The sequence below is a fragment of the Gavia stellata genome, chromosome 13 (genome assembly GCF_030936135.1).
Source record: "Gavia stellata isolate bGavSte3 chromosome 13, bGavSte3.hap2, whole genome shotgun sequence".
Taxonomy (NCBI): Eukaryota; Metazoa; Chordata; class Aves; order Gaviiformes; family Gaviidae; genus Gavia; species Gavia stellata.
The window spans coordinates 16,249,101-16,270,176 of NC_082606.1; the positions used below are offsets into that span (position 1 = coordinate 16,249,101).

General features: G+C 47.7%; 1 protein-coding gene across 5 annotated transcripts in view; it reads left to right on the plus strand.

Annotated features, from left to right (window-relative positions):
• Positions 1-21,076, plus strand: part of NTRK3 (neurotrophic receptor tyrosine kinase 3) — a 215,799-nt gene that overhangs the window by 55,257 nt on the left and 139,466 nt on the right. For 4 of the 5 annotated variants that reach the window (XM_059823721.1, XM_059823720.1, XM_059823722.1 and 1 more), the window contains exons 5-11: positions 6,246-6,403; positions 8,716-8,858; positions 9,444-9,585; positions 11,868-12,164; positions 15,613-15,636; positions 15,930-16,000; positions 17,776-17,878. In XM_059823721.1, coding sequence (XP_059679704.1) covers positions 6,246-6,403; positions 8,716-8,858; positions 9,444-9,585; positions 11,868-12,164; positions 15,613-15,636; positions 15,930-16,000; positions 17,776-17,878 — 938 coding nt within the window. The remainder of the gene's footprint in view (positions 1-6,245; positions 6,404-8,715; positions 8,859-9,443; positions 9,586-11,867; positions 12,165-15,612; positions 15,637-15,929; positions 16,001-17,775; positions 17,879-21,076) is intronic. The other variant, XM_059823723.1, reaches the window with a different exon arrangement.

Sequence of the window (21,076 nt, forward strand, 5' to 3'; positions counted from 1 at the left end):
GGCATGCCCCAGGTCTGCCAGCCCAAGTCAGGCTCAAAAGACCAATACCAGCCTCAAAGGGAATTGAGATGCTGATGTTTGGGCAGCAAAGTGTACTTATCCCCTCTTGATGAAGAATACATCTGTGTTGTCCTGCTACAGTGATCCTGACAGGGAAGCTGGTGTGCTTGAGGTGGCTTTGGTCGGTGTCAGTAAAGTCACTTGGGGCCAGTGCTCTGCAGCCTGGCAAATGGGAAGGGTCTGAATTACTTGGCCCCAGCTGGAGCTGTGCTCAGAGTGGTTTTCTTGGAGATAACAAGCCCTGAATGACGAAAGAAGTAATGCAGGTAGAAATGTGGGAGATGGTGGGGCTGGTTGGTAGGGAGAGGTGATGGGGTGGGAATGCAGCACTGATGTGATGCGTGGTGTCTGCGGTGTCCCACGGGGAGGCTTGGCACCATGTGGGGCTGGAGTCTCAGACAGACATCTCCTGCTGCCGCGCTGTGAAAGGGGTCTTGGCAAACCACCCTCTGGCACCAGCTCTGGTGATCAACTCAGACCTACAAATAGGCATGCCTGCAGGGTCCGGCTTGCTGTTGGCTGGGCTGCAGTAAAAGTCTGCTCTAGTTTATTTTTTCTGAAGAATTGCTTTGTCACTGCTTCCTGACAAATTTTCCCTTGTCACTAAGGACCCTTCATCCATGTGAGCACAGGTAGGACGATCAGTACCAGAACAACATGACAATGATGTTCCCCAAAGCGTGACAGGAGAGGGATATTTAGCTGATACCCACTGGGACGTCAGTGTTAATGGGGCAGGGGGATGTGCCTGCAGTGTTCTTCATGGGGCCATGAAACTGCCCTGCTAAGTTTTGGATTTGTTTGAGAGAAGACAGTATGGAGGTGTAGCCTGAGCTATGGTCTCTGAATAATCATTCACATAAAGATGTTGGGAATTAAGGTAAAGACATATGTTATCTACTGTGGGGTGATCATGGTCCTCAGTGCTAGAAGGATGGGACCTGTTGATGAGGAAAAGCAAATCCCCAAGATGGGGAGAAATTAGTAATGGATGTGCAAAAGTGGGAAATATTGTATTTTTTTAGAAATGCAGAGGTTGGGTGAGTAGAAGACAGTTTTTTGGCATGCTGAGCTCCAAGGAGGCTTCCAGAATCTGGGAGGGAGACAGAATACATGGCCTACATAAAATGAGTGTGAAGCACTGGTGAAAGCCAGAAAGGGAATTGTAGACTGACATCAGCCAAGGACTTGAATTTGAGCCAAAACTCTCTGGAAAGGAAGAAGAAAGTGAGCAGCAGAGACCAATGCAGGGGCAGCAAGCCTGAGGAAGGCAGGTTGAGCAGCAGCACTTGTACATGGCCATGGAGAAGGCAGAAGTCCCCAGGAACAGATAGATGCTGGCAAGAGTCTGCTTTTCTTGAGAGGGTTAGGTCTGTGGGGAGGGTTGGTGGGACAAGCAGGCGCAGGTCTGCAGAGGCTCACCAGAGGTACCCTATTGAGCACCAGTGCCACAGTGCTACCAGGTGATCGTGGATCTGGAGGGAGGATAGTCATTGAAGGCAAAACTGTGACGTGCAGCGAGACAGCTCGGAGCAGCGAAGCATGTGGGAAGGGAAGCGATGGGAGGATCGCCTCTGGGAGATTGTCGGGAGGAGAGGAACTACAATTGAAGCGACATGGAGATTGCCAGGGAACATGAGACCTGACAAAGCCACTCACGGTGAACACAGAGGAGGGAAGAACAGAAGACTAAGGTGAAGATCATGCCATGCTATGAGAGCAGGCAAGTGGATGGGAACTTGGGACTTGAAAGAGCTGCCTGGCTGCGTTCAAGGCATCTCAAGCTCGGGGAGGTGGTATTGCTTTAAAGCAGAGTTTCTTTTCCTGTCAAACAGAGCTGAGCTCTTCCCCTGCTGACTCACTGAAGAAAGGATGGCAAAAATGAGGCACACTTCCAAAGAATATTATCTCTTTCTCCTCCTGGCCAGAAGCAAAGCTTGGAATGGTTTCCAGTAACTTCAGCCCTAATTCCCATAGCATGGGCTGACCTTGACCGCAGGCCTCGAGCTAATGTGTGCACAGCTCTTCTAAGTCTGAAGCTGAGTGTGCACAGGGAAGCATCTGACACATGCAACAGCTCATAAACATTGGACTTAGAACCTTTCTTATCCAGAAGTTACAGCTGGTTTCCTCGGTCATGTCCTTGGCTTTCTTTGTCACGTCCTCAGAGAGCTTAGGGCTGACATTTCAAGAAATTCTTTCCCAGAAAGACCTAAGATTCTGGATCCAATTACATCTTTGGTTGTACAAAACCTTGTAGTCCCGAACAACTTGCCTCTCTGCCCGGCTCATCAGCATTTCTAATACCAGCAGTCCCTGCCAGCTCGCCCTGTAGTAGATTTCTGCAATGCTACAACAAGAGGCTTTGGTCGGGATGGGGCACAGCAGCATCTCTGTTAATGTTATGAGTCCAACTTAACGTTGCCTGTGCCTCTAGCTTAAAAACTTATTGCCACCAACAGTCACACTAATAGAGTTGTAGCTAGACAGTGGGTGCTTGCCTGCTCTCTGCATTAGCTAATCCAGCCGTCAGATGCCACACATTGCTCCCTGTCTGAGTTTTTCCTTTTCTATCCCATCCCTTTCTGGCAGGGGTTCGAAAATAACAGTTCTGGCTGGACTGCCAAGACAAGCCCTGGTTCTGGGAAATAAATAGAAATGAAAAACAAAAATAGGTTTTGTTCTGTCTCTGCTGGGCACTTTTTGGTTCTCAAGCTTAGGGAAGCGATCTGAGTCCCGAGGTAGGAGAACATTTTAATTGCAAGTGTATGAAGCCTCAGCAGCAGTTTTATGTGAATCAAAACAGACAGGAGAAGTGTGGCAAGGATCTCCACTGCCCTCTGAGAGTTTTTAGCTGCAGACAGCTTTGTTTTAGTTGATGAGCGGGGAGGCATGGGACAGGGTATGTGTCTCACCTAGCTGCCTAACCTGAAAAAAACCTGCTCTGTGTGTGTGTGTGAAGTCCTGGCTGTCCCAGTACATACTGGGATGCTGATGGCATCCCTCTCCTGCCCTGGTCCAACCTGGTGTAGGCTTTCCAGGCAGTTTTGAGAGGTAGTGGGTACAGCTTTCTGCAGGGAGCAAAGCTGGACTCACCCAGACACCTGCAGCATCACTGTCTTTGAAGAGTTGACTTGGTGCCTGGATGGCTCTGGGGTTTCAGCTCTGTCATCGTCCCCTCGAATGACAGTGCAGGGCATAGTTGTCCCAGTTTTCCTCTGTCCCATACACAAATCCTGCAGTGTGCCTGCTTTGTGAAGGGGCTGTGCCTGGAGCATGCCCTGCTGCAAGCCTGTGCTTTGCCTGGGGCTGGTGGATGGCTCTGGCTCATGTCTGGGTTCAGTCCCTTTTTGGGCCAATTCCTCGGTGCAGAGAGCAGCTCTGCTTGTGCAGAGAGAGCCCAGCTCACTTGTGGCTGTGGCACTTGCTATTTCTCACAGGCATTTTCAGTTTTAACGAGGCCTTCAGAAGGTGTGGGAGTGTGCCCAGCTCCTGAGCGCCTGTAACCAAGTGATGCTTTGGCAACGTTTCCAGGCTAAGGCTATGTGCAAAAAATGCCCTTTGGGTTTTCTTGTCCTCTCTGGGAGTAAGCTGTGCCAGATACGTTTCACGAGATGGAGCCCCTTGCCTTGATTCTCACTGCAGTGCTGCTGCACCCATTAAGCACACGACAGCAACGAAGACCTCTTGGCTGCCCTGACGTGTCTTTCAGTGCCAGTTTTTGTCCTTCTTGCTGTGATGGGAGACATGTCTACAGTACATGGGGGTACTTTCTGGCCCGACAGTGGGTTCTGGCCAAAGGGTGCCTTGTGGTCTCCAAGGTGCTTCTTCTTGCAGGGATGGGAAGGTGCATTTAGCTCAGCAAGCAGAGGGTCGTAGGTAGTGGGGATGCATTACAGAAGTCATGGGAAGAAGGGTTGGCAGGAGCTGCAGCTCCTAAAGATCACTGCAAGGGATAGGGTCCGAGGAGAGAGATAGATGTCCAGGGTTTTGGGCAGGTGCAGGATGGTGTGATCATGGACATCCCTGTGCGCCTCTCTGGAGAGCCAGCTGGCTTGGCAGGGCAGGCACCAAGCGAGGAGGGAGGGCATCTCCCATGTGTCAAGAGTGCTTTTGCAATGTGTGTTAGGGAAAACTGGTGCACACACCCATGCCCCTTCTACCCACGGTGCCATGCCAGCTGCTGGTGGCACCTGGCACATCCAGCCGGTGGTGGGAGTTAATTTGTGCAAAAACCCCTGTGGGCATCTTGATTAGAGCGAGTTACATCACTGATGTTGGGGCAGGTCGTGGGTAAGTTCTGCCCTGAAGCACACTGCTCCTGTATTATTCAGGGGCCTTCATGAATTAGCAATGGGCCGCGAAGGCTGCTGTCTATTACTTACGGAGCTGCCCTTAAGTGCTAGGACAGCAGCTCTCCCTGGCAGCCTTGTTTCGTGAGGATATTTGCAACGGAGCAGAATTTCTCCCCCATTGCCTCTGAGCTCCCCTAGCTCCGTACCGGATCCCAGGGTACAACTCCAGTTACCTGATCTGCTGTTAGCCAAGCACATGGCTTTTAGCCCCATGCCATCCCATGTCCCACTGGTAGCAGTGACCTTGGGAGAATCCTGAGGAGAATGTGGATTCGTGGCCATGCTGAAGAGGATGCAAAGCTTTTGCGAGGCACTTGCAGTACCTGTCGTAGTATGCAGGGAATGCCTTGTCATTTGAATCCCACCAAATCACTGTGCTAATCTGCTCTGGTCTGCTAAATTTAGTGCTTTGGCCTTCGAGCTGCTTGTCTGAGCCTTGTACCTGTCTTGCAAAGGTTTACGTGCTTTTGACAGGAAAGTAATGAACTAATGAAAAGTCACAGAGTGAAGTTTAATTCAGTGTTTGTTCTAAAAAAAAAAAAAAAAGGTCTTGTACTATGAGCAGATTCAAAGTGGCAGCATTAGGGTTCAGGTTCAACACCCCAGGGTGCTACCAGAAGATCCCTTCTCCTCCTCCTTTTGCAGTATTCTATTGACAAAACAGCAGCTGCACATGTTTGGAAGATTGTTTCCAAATCCTGTTAGTCAGTGGAATTAATTTTGTAAAAGCAAGCATGAATTTTGCAGTAACACATGGAACGGCCCAGAAAACCAGCTTCCCCCTGTACGACACGGCGATCTAGATGTTGCATGAAGCAACGGTTTGACCTTTGGAGATGTCCTTCTGCTTTGGGGTGACTGAGCTCACCTTTTGCAGTGCTGGCTCCTCTGCTCCCTACTTTCTTTTGCTTCACAGTTACGTGGAGAGAAATTCTGTTTGTTCAGGCTGTATCTTCTGTTTTGCTGAAGTTATCATTGCAACCCACGTTGGTAACTCAGTCTGTCCTGGCTGAACACTGGGCTCTCCTCCCTGCTGGGACCTGCCATCCTCGCATCTCCACAGAGAGCTGCAGGGCTTTAAAAATGTAAATGAAATGGTAAATAGGTTGGAAAATCAATTATAATAAACATTCCTGGTATATAAACTATGTGTAAGTGTGTTTTAAATGAAGTACATTAAAGGCAGTGCTCTTTTCCATTTCTCCTGGCCAGGTCAGCAGGGTCTCAGTGCAGTGCTGTTTGATTTGATTAAAATGCATGATACCCCACACATTAGCTCGTGTCCTGGGTCACCAGGAGGCTGTGTTCATACAAGGTACTTGGGAGAAGAGCTGCTAGCTTCACTGCGTGCTTGTGGGGGCTGGAGGTGTGCTTTGCACAGCAGGGTCTTGGACCCCCACTGAAGGGGGATTTGAAGATGTGAATCAATATTTTAGGGCAGTGGGGAGCTGCCTGCTCCTTTGCTGAGGGATGAATATTTTGGGTGTCTGGATGGCTGTGGGACCGAGCTGCAGATATGCAGATCTTGCAGTGAAAGATGTTGTGTGTATCCACGTGCTGCCCTGGGAGATGTAAAACGGTGCGCATGCATGAAGGGGACTGTGTGAATGCATGGATGTGTAACCTTAGTCTCTCTGGATTCGGGGAAGACATGAACAACCTGTACCAGAAGACCCCGGGCAAATAATGCAGAGGAGATTCTTGCCTAGCTCAAAAGGGCCCCTTGTACCTGCATGGTGGCTGTCCTTCTTGGGCAGCCTGGAGCCAGGTGGTGGTCCTAGTTGTCCTTCCCCACCCCACCATCCTTTCTCACACTCTCTCTGCCTGTAGGAGACTAGAGAGGAACCTTTTTAACTGCAGCTGCGACATCCGCTGGATCCAGCTCTGGCAGGAGAAGGGCGAGGCGAACCTGCAGTACCAGGAGCTCTACTGTATGAACATGGACGCAGCCATCATCCCTTTGCAGGAGATGAACATCACCCAGTGCGGTAAGGATTCCTGGGGGCTGGGCATGAGGGAAGCCGGGAGGGTGTCGAGAGGGACCCCTGCCCTATCCAGCACCTCTGATTCAACCTATTTCCTTGGGGAGCCTGGTGCTGCAGAATTCCATCACGTGGTCAAGAACAAAACGACTGAAGCTGCTTGGGGGTAGTTTGTGGATTAAAAATACAGTGTCTGGGTAAATGTGAGGCTGCTGTTTTTGTATGTGTGAAGGTATTGGCTGATTTGGAGCATTTCCTTCACTGTAATGCTGTTGCTTGACAAAGCGTCTGTTGATAAGTCTATGTGATGTCTTCAAAAGGGATATGTTTCACGTTGCTCTTCCTCTGTCTAACAAATCTTGGAAACAGCATATTGTTAAAAGACACTGCCACTGTATCTTTTGTAATTACTCTTAGGAAATACACATCTCTATTCATTTTCGTTTGTTTTATTTTTTCAATTGAAAGCCCATATCTGTAGGGAAGAGGCAGGAGTGACTTTATACCTCTTTCTGTTTCCTGCTGGTGTTTAAAAGAGTCCAGTGGCCCCAGGAGAAACATGAGGCGTGTTCAGTAGTTATCCCTTTTTCCTTCAACGTGTTCACGTATCAGCTGCCTGTTTGGTGTCAGTTTTTGCCCTGCTATTGCCATTAGCAGAAAGCATCCCTTGCAGAGTAAGGGGAAGGAGGTGTGCCTTCAACAGAACAATTAAACTGTTTATACACAAGCAGCTGTCAAACTCATGAGCTGAGAAAAGGAGGAAAACCAGAAGTTTTCTTTTCCTAATGATCATCCTCTGTTCTAAGAATTTGGGTTTGCTTCTTGTAGCAGTAGTAGACAAACAGCATGCTCATTTGGATTTGCATGATTTTTGTAATTTTTTTTTTTTTTGAAGTTCACAACATCCCTTTATTAAGCTCTGGAAACTGGCCAAAGTGTGCCTGCATGTGGATGAACTAAAAAGATTTGAAAGACTGCTGTAATTTCCTCCCCTAATGGGAAGAATAATCTGCAAGGATTAGAGGAAAAAAAAATACTTAGGGATCAGGGACGGGAGGAGAATGTGACTCCATCAATGGTGGTATTAGACTTGATGGGACAGCAGGGTGCTGATTTGCAAACACAAATGTGCTGGTGTGCAGGGTGAGCACCTCCTCTGACCTTGCAGTCTCCTGGAAGGGAAGGGAGCCACGCTGATCTGCTTTCCTCCAGAGGAGAATCTGTCTGTTCAAGCATTAAAATGACTCAAGGGATGTTGTAACAACACCCCATTTGTCTTTGCCCTTTGATGCTGAGGGCTGGTATGGTTTGGTGTGGCCACGTTTGATACCAGCTCAGCTGGTGAGACCATACGTGTCCCTCCCATCTCCCTCTCTGCTGATTCCTGCTGCCCCAGCAGGGCCACCTATGCAACTTTGCCAGGCCTTGAAAACTGCCTCCTTTCTTCTGGCATCTCCCCAGATCAGGGCAATGTTGCTTCCCTCCTGCTGTCACTCCCTGATGGCAATGAAAGAGTGTGTATCCCCATCCGTGGCTTTGGGTCAGTGTGAGGGAAGCTGCTGCTCTACAATGGGCGGTGATCACTGGCCCATTCCCTCCCTGCCCTGCTTACCCAATTTGCCTCTACGATGAGCCCAGAAAGCCTTCTTCAGGCAAGAAGGCTGTTTGCCCTTCTTCTTGTAACCAGCACTATGTTGTTTCATGTTGCAAGGATGTTTGGCACCTGTGGCAGCAAGTAAGGAAACAGTGTAAATCAGGGCCACGATAAATCAGTGAATCTCTCTGCCACCAGAACAAGGGCACCTTTTGTTAGGAGAGCTGCAGTTAATATGAGGACACATCCTTGGTCATCTTCTTTTGATTGTTATAAATCAGAGGGAGACTCTTCTTGCCTGGAGTGCTGGGTTCTTGTCCCTGGAGGTGGGAACGCTTTGGATCCTCTCCCAGCACACGCAGCTTTCCCATCCTGGGTGACTGCCTTTGAGAGTAGTTTCTGTGGGAGTAGAAGAGATGGGAAAAGGGGGTTTTGTGAAGGGAAGCGCAGCTGGTACTGGACACCAACATTTGGATTTGAGCGTGATGGGAGGGTCTGTTCAGCTGGCACATCTCCAGTGTCCATACTTTCCCTCGTCTCCATGCCTCATCCTTCCATCGGTAGGGCAAGGTCATGCTGTTGCCTCCTGCTACTTATCCCAGGGTGCTGGAGGCTGATTTTGGGAAACAGCTTGGCAGTATCTGGGTCCACACATGTGCACCCTGCAGCTGGCTGTAGCAAACGCTGCTCTGCACCTGAGTACCTTGGTGTCTGGCTCTCCTAGACCTCCCCGAGATCAGCGTGAGCCATGTGAACCTGACAGTGCGGGAAGGGGAGAACGCCGTTATCACCTGCAATGGCTCAGGCTCGCCGCTGCCCGACGTCGACTGGACGGTGGCTGATCTCCACTCCATCAACACGCACCAGGTAGGGGCCGCAGGACCTCAGTGTTGCCTGCGCCCAATGTGGCAAGGGCAAGGCAGCTGCCATGGGTTCCCCGGGTCTGTGCATGCAGGGCAGAGGGTCAGGTAGGTGGTGGAGACTGCTGAGAAATGTGAAATGGTTGTATCCAAAGCAAAATTGAGGCTGTATCTTATCCACATGAGAACCTGGAATCTGGCAGCAAAACCTTCCCTCTCTATGGCTGGGAAGTAAACATGAGATAGCTTCATATCTCAGTGCTCCCTAATTGAATTAACTCATGTCTCCTCTAATGAAACTACCTGTTTACAGAGGTGTCTGCAACAGCTGTAGCTGAAATAGGCAGCTAAGCAAGCTTTTCTAGAGGCAAGCCATGTTTATCAGTGTTACAATGCTGCAGCTCTCCCCCTCCCAGTAGATATTCTTAGAGGAAACTTTTCCCCTCACCCAGATCCTAGTTATCCTTGGATTTTGGAGACCTTTTCACATCTTATGTGGAAACTGAGATCCTCAGCTTCTGGGGGCAGAAGCAGGGAGGAGAGAAGCCAACAGGCACTGATTTCTGTCTGTATTTCTCTCTGGGATTTTTAGACCAACCTCAACTGGACCAATGTTCATGCCATCAATTTGACCTTGGTGAATGTCACCAGTGAGGACAACGGGTTCCTGCTTACCTGCATTGCTGAGAACGTGGTGGGGATGAGCAATGCTAGCGTGCTGCTCACCGTCTACTGTAAGTAGCAGTGGAGAGACCTTGACCATATAGAGGCTGGAGGGCTGCTCTGGGAACCGTGTGAATGCATGGCCACTTGCTGCTTGTGACATACTGATTTTGTGGATGAGGATTAGGAGCTGAGCCCAGTGAGGAGGAGGTGGATACTTGCACAGCTCCTCTCTTAAAGGCCAGTATTTTTGCTTTTCTGCTGCTTCCATTAATGCAGAAATGAGCACTAGAGCAGGGAAGGAGCAGCAGTGCAATGCTGGTGGTGGACATCTCTCCACCCATCTCTTGGAAGCTCCACCAGAGTAAGGAAAAGCTGTAGAGGGCCTAAAACTCTGTTTACAAACACAGAGTTGCTCGCCCTGACACCATGTAAGAGGGTAAACGTCACCCTTGCGAAAGCCAGTGAAAATCTTCCCTCCGATTTCGGGGCTGCTAACGCTTCTTCCCAGATCTGTTCCTACAAAGTTAAACTGCAAACACCGTGTAAACACGCATAAGTCAAATTTCAACTGTTCACTTTTAGCTGCAAGTAGCTAAACTTTCTCCGTGCTTTCCAATATAACTTAACACAAACCTGACCTTAAGAGGAAGTTTACACAGCTTTGTGCTCTCAAGCAGCTGAGATTTACTATGTGTTGCTGTGTCTGTAATATTTGCCCTTACTCTGTAGTTTGAAATTCTGTCCCCCAGCCCCAACCCTGCCAGGTAGAGCGGAGACCCATGCGGGATAATGCCTATTCTTGGTGAACCCATGTGTGTTGCATGAGCAGTGCAGGAACCACTGTGTAGACAAGGGGTGACAGGGGATTGAAAAGAGGAGAGCAGATGCTTTACTACTTTCATGTTCCTCCCAATAAGTACTACTGATGGATTGAAGAATGGAGGTAATTAAAGTCTGCATCAGCTCAGAGGTGATTGGTCAGCAGGCGGGTGTTTTTTGCACTAGGTTCAGTATCTTTTCCTCCACATCTTAAACAGCACCATGCCAATGCCTGCTTTCACCTGTGTAATCCTCTAAGCTGCTGATAGTTTCTGCTACCCCTGCACTTGTTGCCCAGACCCATCACTCGGGCTGTAATTTCACGCTGAAAAGATCTGGGTTTGTGCGTGTAGGTGGCTGCCTGTTTTGAGTCCTCCTTGCCAGGAAGATGTGAACAAGCCACACGCAGATCTAGGCTTGCGAGTGAAAGGAGGTGGCTGGGACACGGCTGTGTGGTTCAGGGTAGCTGGCTGCTCGTGGGAGAATTTTGCTCAGTTCCAACCAGCTCTGCACCTTGTTTTCTTTTACCACCTTCACTGCCTGAAAAATTCACTGTCTTTTTTCCAAAAGATGGGTCAAAATTGGTGCATTGTTTTTGTTCCTTGTAGATGTCCCATGGATTGTCTTTGCAGCCAGATGGTACCAGGAAAAGGAGATTTTTAGGGAAGACCCACATCTTTTTGTGTCCTTTGTCTTTGCACAAAACTCTGTTCTTCTAGTTGAGTCCTTGCCAGCCTTGGGGTTTGGGACCTTACATATAGGCGTTGTAAAGGGGGTTTCAGAAGAGGTGGCAGAGCAACATTTGAATTCTTGGTGTGTCCGGGGGGGGGGGGGGGGGTGGGGGGGGGGGGGGGGGGGGGGGGGGGGGGGGGGGGGGGGGACGGGACGGGACAGACACGACAATGCATATGCAATAAATTGTAGGTGGAGTCTCTGCTTTTCTTTTCCCTCTCCCACTCTACTCCCTTTAATTAAAATACCCCTGGAGGGTGTTTGGCGGTGAGAACTCCTTTGGGATATTCAGGCAGTCAAAACCCCCAAGGACAGGCAGTCGCTGAGGGATGTTTGCTTCCACAGCTATGCAATCCAAAATTGCTCAGTGTGACTGGAGAGCCCCCAAGGGGCACCTCGCACACGTGTAATGTAAGAGTGCTACGTCGCAGTGTCCTCCTTAACTGGGACAGGCAGCCTCCCCGTGATCCCTTGAGGGAAGGAGAGCAGCAGTAAGTGTGCAGACCAGGCAACTCCAAGCTCAATTGTTTCTGGGCTGGTGAAAGGACCGTCCCTGTCGTTAATTTGTACCCCTTATTCACAAGCCCAAGAGAACTGGCTATGGTTCAGATCTTCCTTCTGCGGAGCGTGGAATGGTTCTTGTGACTTAGCGCTGCTTCTTTGCAGACATCTGTGGGAAGAGTAGAAGGCACCGAGTGATTTTGGAGGTTGCGTTTTCAATAATCTTAATTTCCATGGTGCACAGAGACATGATGTGGGTGGACATGTGCTGTGAGCCTGCCATGTTTCTCTCTGCTAGATCCCCCTCGCATCCTAACCCTGGAGGAGCCGGTGCTACACCTGGAGCACTGCATTGCATTTGCAGTGCATGGGAATCCAGCTCCTACCCTTCACTGGCTGCACAACGGCCAGGTCCTCCGGGAGACAGAGATCATCCACATGGAGTTTTACCAACAAGGGGAAGTGTCTGAGGGTTGCCTGCTCTTCAACAAACCCACTCACTACAACAATGGCAACTACACGATTGTGGCCACCAACCAGCTGGGCTCAGCCAACCAAACCATCAAAGGACACTTCCTTGAAAAGCCCTTTCCAGGTAGGATATTCAGTTTATCTCATTAGCGTTGCTTGCAATCTAAAGGTGATCCCACCAGTAATCCTTGCACCTAGACAAGGTCTTGACAACCCAAGCTGGCCTTTGTCTGAGCAGCGGGCTGGAAGAGGTGACCTCTGGAAGCCTCTTCTGACTAGTATGATTCTCCTGCTCAAGTGTGCTTTGGTGTCGTAACAACTCTTTAATGCAGAGAGAGACTAACTTGTTTAGATATTTTTGTGTTGTTGTGTAATATATTCTGCAATGTTTTTTGGGTGGGGTTTTTTTTTGTTTTGTTTTGGTTTGTTTTTAAGATCTTTATGGATTTAAGTGAGAAAAGGATGTAGGTTTGGTCAATTGTTTTCAATCTTGTCTGGGGTCCCCTGAAGAGGTTGCCTAATTTTTTAAGAGAAAGTTTTCTTCTATGTGATTGCTAGTTATAAGCTAAAGAAAGGAAAGCCCTTTAAAGTGATGCAGCTCTTCCCTCTTTTTTTTTCTTCCAGCTTGCATCTGTGAAATGATTATAGCTGGATACAGCAGTGTCAGAATTGTGTTCTTTCTGAATATAACATGTGCAATTCCAGGACGACAGGTCTACAAAAGATGTGATGGCTCAATTAGTCGCTTTGCATCAGTTTGCTGGGATTTCTTAACTGATTGTTTGGAATTCCCTGGTGTGCTCCCTAATGATTCAGGGCCTAACTGTAAAAAAAAAAAAAAAAAAAAAAAAAAAAAATTGAGGACATGAAGATCCAGCTCTGAGGAGTGCAGTAGAGACTTTTGTGGTGACCTGTCTGCTCTATAGGAGCATGGAGGGTCTTGGTCTCATCTCTGGCATTGCAACACCACACTGGTGATCATGGAGTTAAGATCTGTGTGCTGCTGCCTTCAGGAATGATGCCAGGAGAGAGTGACAGCTCTGAATTGGCCCCTGCAGCCCAAGAAAATCCAGCAAAATAGGGCGTTTGCTAAATATAGAAAAATACTAATGGAACTCTCGTTTATTATTTATATCACACCATATATGTACACAGAGTTTTCCCACAGGTCAAATATCGTAAGTGCAAACCCAAATCTCTGCCATGAAAATCTGACAATTAAACAAATTAGCTGATATGGATGGGAGTGGAAAATTTATATTCAGGGTTTAAGGATGATGCCGTGTTTGGCTATCTGACCTGTTTATGTTTCCTGCTGTCGGGGCAGAAGAGCACCTTATCAAATGTAGGTGGGTGCGGAGAGGCACAGGTTTGCAGTCTCAGCTCTGTCAGGTCCCACCTTTGTGACTCAACTTCCCCATCTGTGAAATGGGGACAGCTCTTAAGTAGGTGCTGGACCTGCAGAAAAGGGGGCAGACTTGCTGTTCTGGAGAGCTGGTTTTGGAAATGGATCTGAGGCATGCTGTGATGTGGGAAGGCACGTTGATGTTTGAAGAGCCACTTGTGTCAAAGGCTCTGGGAGAATCCATTTGTGTGAAATATATATAAAATATTGCCCTTGTGAATGCATCTTCACCCACGCCTTCTATGTGTTGTTGGTGTGGAGTACTTACAGACCCTAAACCGTCTCTCAGCAGGAACTGGCCCATTTCTTTTATTTCTGCTGATCCGAAGTCCCAAGCCGTTCCTCACCCTGGCAGACCCTGTCAGCCCGATGCAGAATGTAATTTACTTTTCTTGAAGTTCGTTGCTCTGTCCACTGCCACAGCTGACATTAACACTCAATGCAGCTGACTTTTGTAATATCCCATTTGAAGGTAGATTCCTCCAGAAAATGCCACACATCGATGGTTCCCCATTCACATGTGCAAGGGTTTTGCTGTTACTACCCAGGATGAGATTATTAGTCTTAATTAATCAATGTAAGTGTAGTGCCTGGAAAACTTCCTATCAGCATGGAAAAGGACCTGTGACCATGTTTTTTTAGAAAACCTTGGTCTGCAATCTCTTGTTGGTGCTGTGCCAGATTGTGCTTCCCAGGTTGAGAGGAGAAAGGTGCTGTTAGAAGCTGGATGGGAGCTGGGAGATATGCCCCATGCCATATCCTGCTTCTCTGTGACGTTGTGGCTCTAGGAGCCAGGGCAGTGGCTCCCAGGACAGATTGTGTCGTCTCCTGATAAAAATCTCATTGCATGTTGTCATTGGCATCTCTGCCATAGGCTAGCATCTCCTTATTTAATCCACAAAGGTTAACGTACCTACCTCCCCCCCTTGATGAGTGTTCAGTTCTTTGTGAACTTCTCACAGAACTCAAGTTGGCTGGAATTTCTTGGCTATGTTTTATGCTTTGAAAAAAAGGGTTTAGTGGGAAAAACTTTTTGTGGGTTTCTGTTGAATTTGCTTAGTCCAGCAGAGAAAAATGGAAAGTGGAAAATATAGAAGCAGCAAGAATTTTACGACTAGACTAGACTCTGGTTTAAGAGGAAAAAAAAAAGGCTCCAAATGAAATATTTCTTCCTCTTTTTTTTTTTTCCTCTTGCTAGAAAAAGCCAAGGAAAGTCATTCTTCTGCTTCACTTGAAAAAAAATATTTTTTCAGGTTTTTTCCCCTGGTTTGGAAAGCCGTGTTTGTCACCTGGGGGTTATTTTACACTTCCCTTCCAAACCTCACCCGTACTTCAGCGTGAATGTTTCAGCGTCCTTCCAGGAGCCCTCTGCCAGCAAAGCTGTGTAAACTCCAGTTAATATCAGGCTTAATTTCTATCATGGGCGAGTGAATTGAAAGCTGACGTTGTTCTCATGCTATGTAAACTGAGTGTCACCGAGAGCTTTAGACCTCATCGTCTGGGGCCTCGGCCTCCTTCGGAGCTGAAGGAGCTTTACTGAATAGACGGGAGCAGTCAGGTGGCTGACAGCAGGGACTGGTGCAGCTATCTTGGGCAGGAGGCAGCTCTAGGACAGCTACAGCCTCCATGTCCAGTTCAGATGCGATTAGCTTTCATGAGTGGCTCAGTAGACTGTTGAGGGAGCCCAGAGGAGGTCTCTAACCCCCTGCCCCAAGGTGGACTGTACTTCCTAGGAGCTGGTCCTCGTCCCCGTAGGACTTTCTCCCTGGGCAAAATCTGCTTCTCTCCCCTCCACCTCCATCCTGCTGAGCCTGTGTGTCTGTTGAGCTTTGCTCGCCTCCTGAAAGCAGGGTGGTTTAATGACCATTCAAAAGTCTCCGTACAGGGTGCTACTAATTGTTCTCTGTTTTGGCAGTAGCATCCCTGCCCTCCTGTTTCAGCCCCGCACAGTTACCCCTGTGGTCTCCATCCTGACCTCCAGCATGTCCTGTTGGTACATGTGCATCAATTTTCAATTACAGTTGCCCATACAGGACAAAATATGAAATGTTTTGGTTTCCTGGGCTCTTTGGGGTGGTGGAGTGTGTCTGAGGCGGGTTGGGAATGAGACTACTCTCCCTTTGCTATGCTGCTAACAGTGTTGCTTCTCTCTTTGTCCTTTCCACAGAGAGTACGGACAACTTTGTCTCAAGTAAGTGTCTCCTTGCCCTGTGCATACTGTAAGTGTTTTGGTTTTGTGGTTCCCCCTGCCCTTCTGTGACTTACGTGCTCCTGGAGGAAAAATCAGGAAGCCAAAAGCAAGTTGGTGGAGGCTGCACAAAGTTGATGGTTGATTTTGGTGCCTTCTAAAATAGAAAGTTGCAGCCTGTGTTAGAGGTGAACTGGATCTCATTAGGTCAGGCACTGCCACTGGGGATGTGCTGGTGCCTTGGGAGTCCCATGGGAGCTGTGTTGAATCTGCTGTCTTTGGTGTTTTGGTTTCAGTCGGTGATTATGAAGTGAGTCCCACCCCACCGATCACTGTGACCCACAAACCGGAGGAGGACACTTTTGGGGTGAGTCCTGTCCTCTTCTCTACAGAATGGTTTTGCATGCATTTCTTGTTGCTGATGACTCAGTATTTACATTCCTGTGCTGTTTTGAGACGTTTGCAAGAAAAATCTCTTCCTTTATGACTCAAGACAACAATCAGAAGGATTTGGTGGCTTGTGTCAGGCAAGTAAAATACTGACACAAACCATCTGATCCTCTTGGGTCTGCAGTGTGGAACCAGGGAGGTCTTTGAAAATAAGGCACCCTGTGAAGTTGTTGCTGGCAGGGTCAGAAATTCTCACTCTAAAAAAGTAGCACCCAGAGAACAAACAAACAGACAGTTGTGTGTTTCATACTGTTATTGAGCTGTTAAGTTTAGCCCTGTGAGGGACTCAGATTTAGCTCAGTTCAATTTTGTCAATGCCGGTTTGCCCTCTCTCCTGCTCTGCAGGGCATGCCAAAAATGAAAAAGTAAAGAAAGCCTACAGCTTACCAGATCTCAACATTGTCTTTCTTCTGCAGAATCCGGGTAAAAAAAGGAAAAAAAATTGTGTATAAGTATTGGGGAAAAAAATTAACTCGTTACACAATTGCTCTAATTCTGTGAAAGTTTTAAGATCTTGAACCCACCAAATATTAACAGAATGAGCAAAACTCAATCCGCCTTGGTTTCAGTTCTCATCCAACTGAAAATCTCCTATAACTGAAGTGAAAGATTTGAACAGTGAGACTGGAGTAATAATGTGCACTGATTATTAAATATAAAGCACAGAAAACAAGCTGGGGGGTGAAAATAGAGTGTGGTGAAATAAAAAATTTAAAAATATTGTTGCTAATGTATCAAGGGCAGGGAAAAGGGTTACAAAATGAAATTACTTTTTCTTGGTTAAATGATGTATTTTCTATTATAGCAGAATACAGTTTTGTAAAAGGAAGAGAAGTCTAAATGCATCACAACACCCAGTACAGGAGAACAATTGGACAAATGCCAAAGAAATTGTTGTTTACATCAATGCAATAAAAGTATCTCGAGCAAAGGCTTGAAGAAATAAATATTCATAAATATTAAAACAAGCCTGGGATTGTAAACCCTTTAGGGCAAGGAGGTTTTCTTTCCTCTGCTTGTACACTGACACAGTGGAACTACAGTTCCAGTGAAGGATTTGGACACTGTTATAGTATGAATATTTACTACTAAAAATTACAATAAATAGGGAACCATTAAAGGCTTTAGGAAAACCAAATGTTTTTGGGCAAAAAACCACAGTTCTACTTAATTTCTTCTGTTTTCTTTTTGTGGTGTGTTATTTTCCCTCATTCTTTGTCCTGAGGCCTGTTTAGATGGAGACAAAGTTGCTCTTTCTAAAGAATTTTCTGTTGTTCCTGTGTGTTCCTACCTCAGGTTAGTGGAGCTTTAGTGTTGTGACATCATGGCACAGTGATGATGTCACAAATGGAGGCTCACGATGTGGTGTAGTGCGGGGAGAACCCAGACATTGGAGCAGAGGTCCTCCTTCCCTGCTGATGTATGGAGTTGAGAGGCTGGGGAGAACTGGAGCCAGAATGACATTGCTGATAGGGAGATCCCAAACCTCCCAGTCCTGCAAACGGCCTGTGATGCTTCCAAGCTGTGCCAGAGCCCTTTGCTTTCGCTTGTATTTTCCTCTACAGCTTATATCCATGGGGCTGCAGCAGATGGTATGAGCCTGCAGAAAGGTGAACTGGGCAAGGAGGTGTTGTATTTCCAATCTAGGCTCCCAAATTCCTCTGTCTTGACTCTAAGGCTTTTTCCTTTCAGGTTTCCATAGCGGTTGGGCTGGCAGCTTTTGCTTGTGTCCTCTTGGTCATCCTCTTTATTATGATCAACAAGTATGGCCGGCGGTCCAAGTTTGGGATGAAAGGTACGTGCAGTCGCTTTCCTCTAGCAGGAGGCACGTTCAGGATTGCCTGGCTCTTATAGCACACGTGGAAAGGTGTTGTGGTTTTATTCCTACGTTGTCAGTATTGGTGCAAAGCCTTCTAAAGAGAATGTTGTCCAGCCCTCTTCTGTTGAGAGAGTAACAGAGATATACAGGCTGGTGGTTCTCACCTGTATGTGCTTCTGCTGGGCAGAAGTATGCATGTGTTTTCCTTATCAGTACAAAACTGCATCTACAGGTTGCCCAGAAGAGCTTTGAGCCTGCTTCCTCCAGCCATGCGTTGAGGGAGTTGTACTCAGGAGCTCATGCTCTTGGATGAAATCATTTTTGCAGACCTGATGATGCATGGATTTCCCCTTGCGTCACACGGGGTGCAGAGCGCAGGGTGTGAAGGGAGAACAGAAGGATGTGAAATTGGTTTGGGTTCTGTTGGGAAGCAGGTGCACCCATTCTGTGCCTGTCTGTGAATGGGGACCGAGATGCTGCTGTAAGTTTGTAAGGTCCATGCCGGGAAAGCAATTGCTGACCTGTCTTTCAGTGATGTGGAAGGTCTCTTTCTGCTGCCTCTCTGTTGGAAGGTTTCCTCCTCTGCATCATGAATAACCACGTCAGGAACTATTTCATGTGTCCTTGGTAGTGACTGGAAAGTGAGAAGGTGTCTGATGTTTGCCAGGCAGAACTGTCCTCTCTGTCCAACCAACACGAGCGCTGTGATGTGATAGAGCTAATGCCAGAAGAAAGTAGATGACTCTGTGCCATCTGCTTTTTGTGACTCTGCTGGTATCTCCGTTTGGGTAGCGTTGGTGGTGCCCAGTGAAGGCTGGAGGAAGAGCCTTCACATGACAAAGTAGTTCTCAGCCTAATCGGTGGCTCACGCATACACCATTTGAAGCTGAACTTTGACAAACATGAGCTTCTTTCAAGGCTCCTGAGTTGCAGTGTATTTCCTGGCCTTGCTGGGGTCTATGTTGCAGGGCAGGTTGATAGGTTTGGGAATGTTTCTTGTGCTTGCCTAGGGCTTTGTTTGCTTTACGGAGACATTTCCTGAGTGTGTCCAGATGGGATTTTGGCTGGAGTTTCCCCTATGCATCCTATGGAGATGGAAGACAGGACATTTAATTAAATAGCAAATCTTCTACACCAACTTAACAATATTTAGTCCATATGTCCAATGATAAGAACCATCTGGTAGGGTGTACCGACTGGTGGGTGGAGTAGAGGAATGGAAGACACGGTTCCTGGGATCAATTCCCAGCTCTTCTACTGACTCACTTAGTGTCCATAGGCAATTAGCTGTCTTAACCTCTGTCTCTGCTTTAATTTTCCCATCTGTAAAATTGGGATGATGTTACATGCCTTCTGGAGGGATGTGTCAGAATGCTTTGGAAGTGCTTGGACATTTGCCACTGATGGGGCTTAGAGATAGAAATATAAAAAGGAAAAGTAATTTCTGACCCTAATGGAAGAATCAAAGAGGAGTGAACCTTATGTGAATAACCAGTCTTGGTGAACAGATGTGTGTACATGTTCAGAGGTGTTTGGATAAGTGTGTTAGTGGATATTCTGCATTCCCAGAAACCAGAGGGGTGCTGCGATGGGCCCTTGTGTGTGCAGTTTTTGGAAGGCAAAAATGTTTAGCCAGAAAAGCCTGCTTACCTCCTCCTTGTGCTGTATTTCTTTCAACTCTGATATGAAATCACAGCCCCATAGAATTTTTAAAAGTTTTATTGGTGACATTACTTGGAGAGATGGAGTTGACAGAAATTAAATACATCTTTAAAATGAGGGAGAGATAGCTCTTTAACAAGTCACAAGTGTCATAGGCACCACCATGGGCAGCCTATTCATACTGCCTAAGCTCTGCTCGCTGCTGGAGGCTGCAGATCCTCCTGCCCTGTGGACAGTCTCCCTAGCACATGGTCTTATCTATTCTGAGCCTCCTGCTTTTCCCCAGCGTCTCTTCTGCCTACACTTTTTTCCTTCAGCCGTAGCGCCATTGTCAACTGCCATGCCACCAGGCTTTGCCTCTTTAGCCTGTATCTCCCTTCTTTGCATCAGGCTTGCTACCAAACTTCACCACTTTCATCCACAATGCAAAGGCAACTCTTCCACTCACCTGCAGTGTCTGGGATGCTTGGTGGTACCCTGGCTATGGCCTGCCCTGGCAGCTGTAGCTGATTTATTTCTCACCTCCTCAAGAAATGTCACAGTCCCCTGCACGCTTTCCAAAATGCAGTTTCTAAACACTTCTTCCTTGCTGCTTTGCAGGTCCATGAGTCCAGAGCCTTATTCTCTCCTTTGGTTGCTTTAGGGTCTCAGCTGAGCTGTTGCAGTTGGTCCCAATCTGGCAATGATACCTTGAAGCTTGTGTTCGTGCTTGATGTCTCTTTCCCCAGTGTCTCCTCTTTCACTCCACTAACGGGCTGCTGTTCCTTTCTTCCTCCCTGGCGTTTTTCTGCTCATGAGGTGATGCCCTTGTCCAAATCATCAAATCACTTTACTGAGTGGCTCACGAACAGGTCTACCTTATTCTGACACCCTGTACGGGACAGTGCAGCTGGCAGCCACCTCCAATCTCCTTTAGCTGGCACTTTCCTCTGTCCCTCATTATCAGTTAATTCTTGGCAGGAGCCATCCTGTGCAGCACCCATCATGTTATCATTTACTAAGAAAAAAAAATCCAAACCCTGAGTCTTTTGGGGAAAGTGCATCATTCCCTGAATCAGGAGCTGTTCGTCGCCAGCTCATATGTTGCCACTTGTTGTTGAAATCCCAGCTTGACAGGCCTGCAAGGAGCAGGTTTTTCCTGTTGTTTTTGTCATGGACGCAGAACATTGTGTGCTCATGTTGGACACGTTACCCAAAGCACCTTGTGAGTCTCTTGGAGCACATCTTTTTCCTTCTGCGTCTTCTAGTGTTAATCAGATGGTTTATCTCCGAGAGAGGTGGAATTGGACTGACAAGGTTGGATGTCATGTTGGGCTGGAAAGTCCCCCTAGGGCAGCCTGCTGGGTTGCCCCCCAGTCTTAAAAATGGACTAACAGGCTGCATAGCGCCCAACATCCCAGCTGCCTTTGCTGAAAAGAAAGTCGCTGCATCTTGGGGCACATGGCTGGGGGAGGACTATGAGAGGATGATGTGTCCACATTTGTCCTCTTCTGGCTGGTAGCACACCCTCGG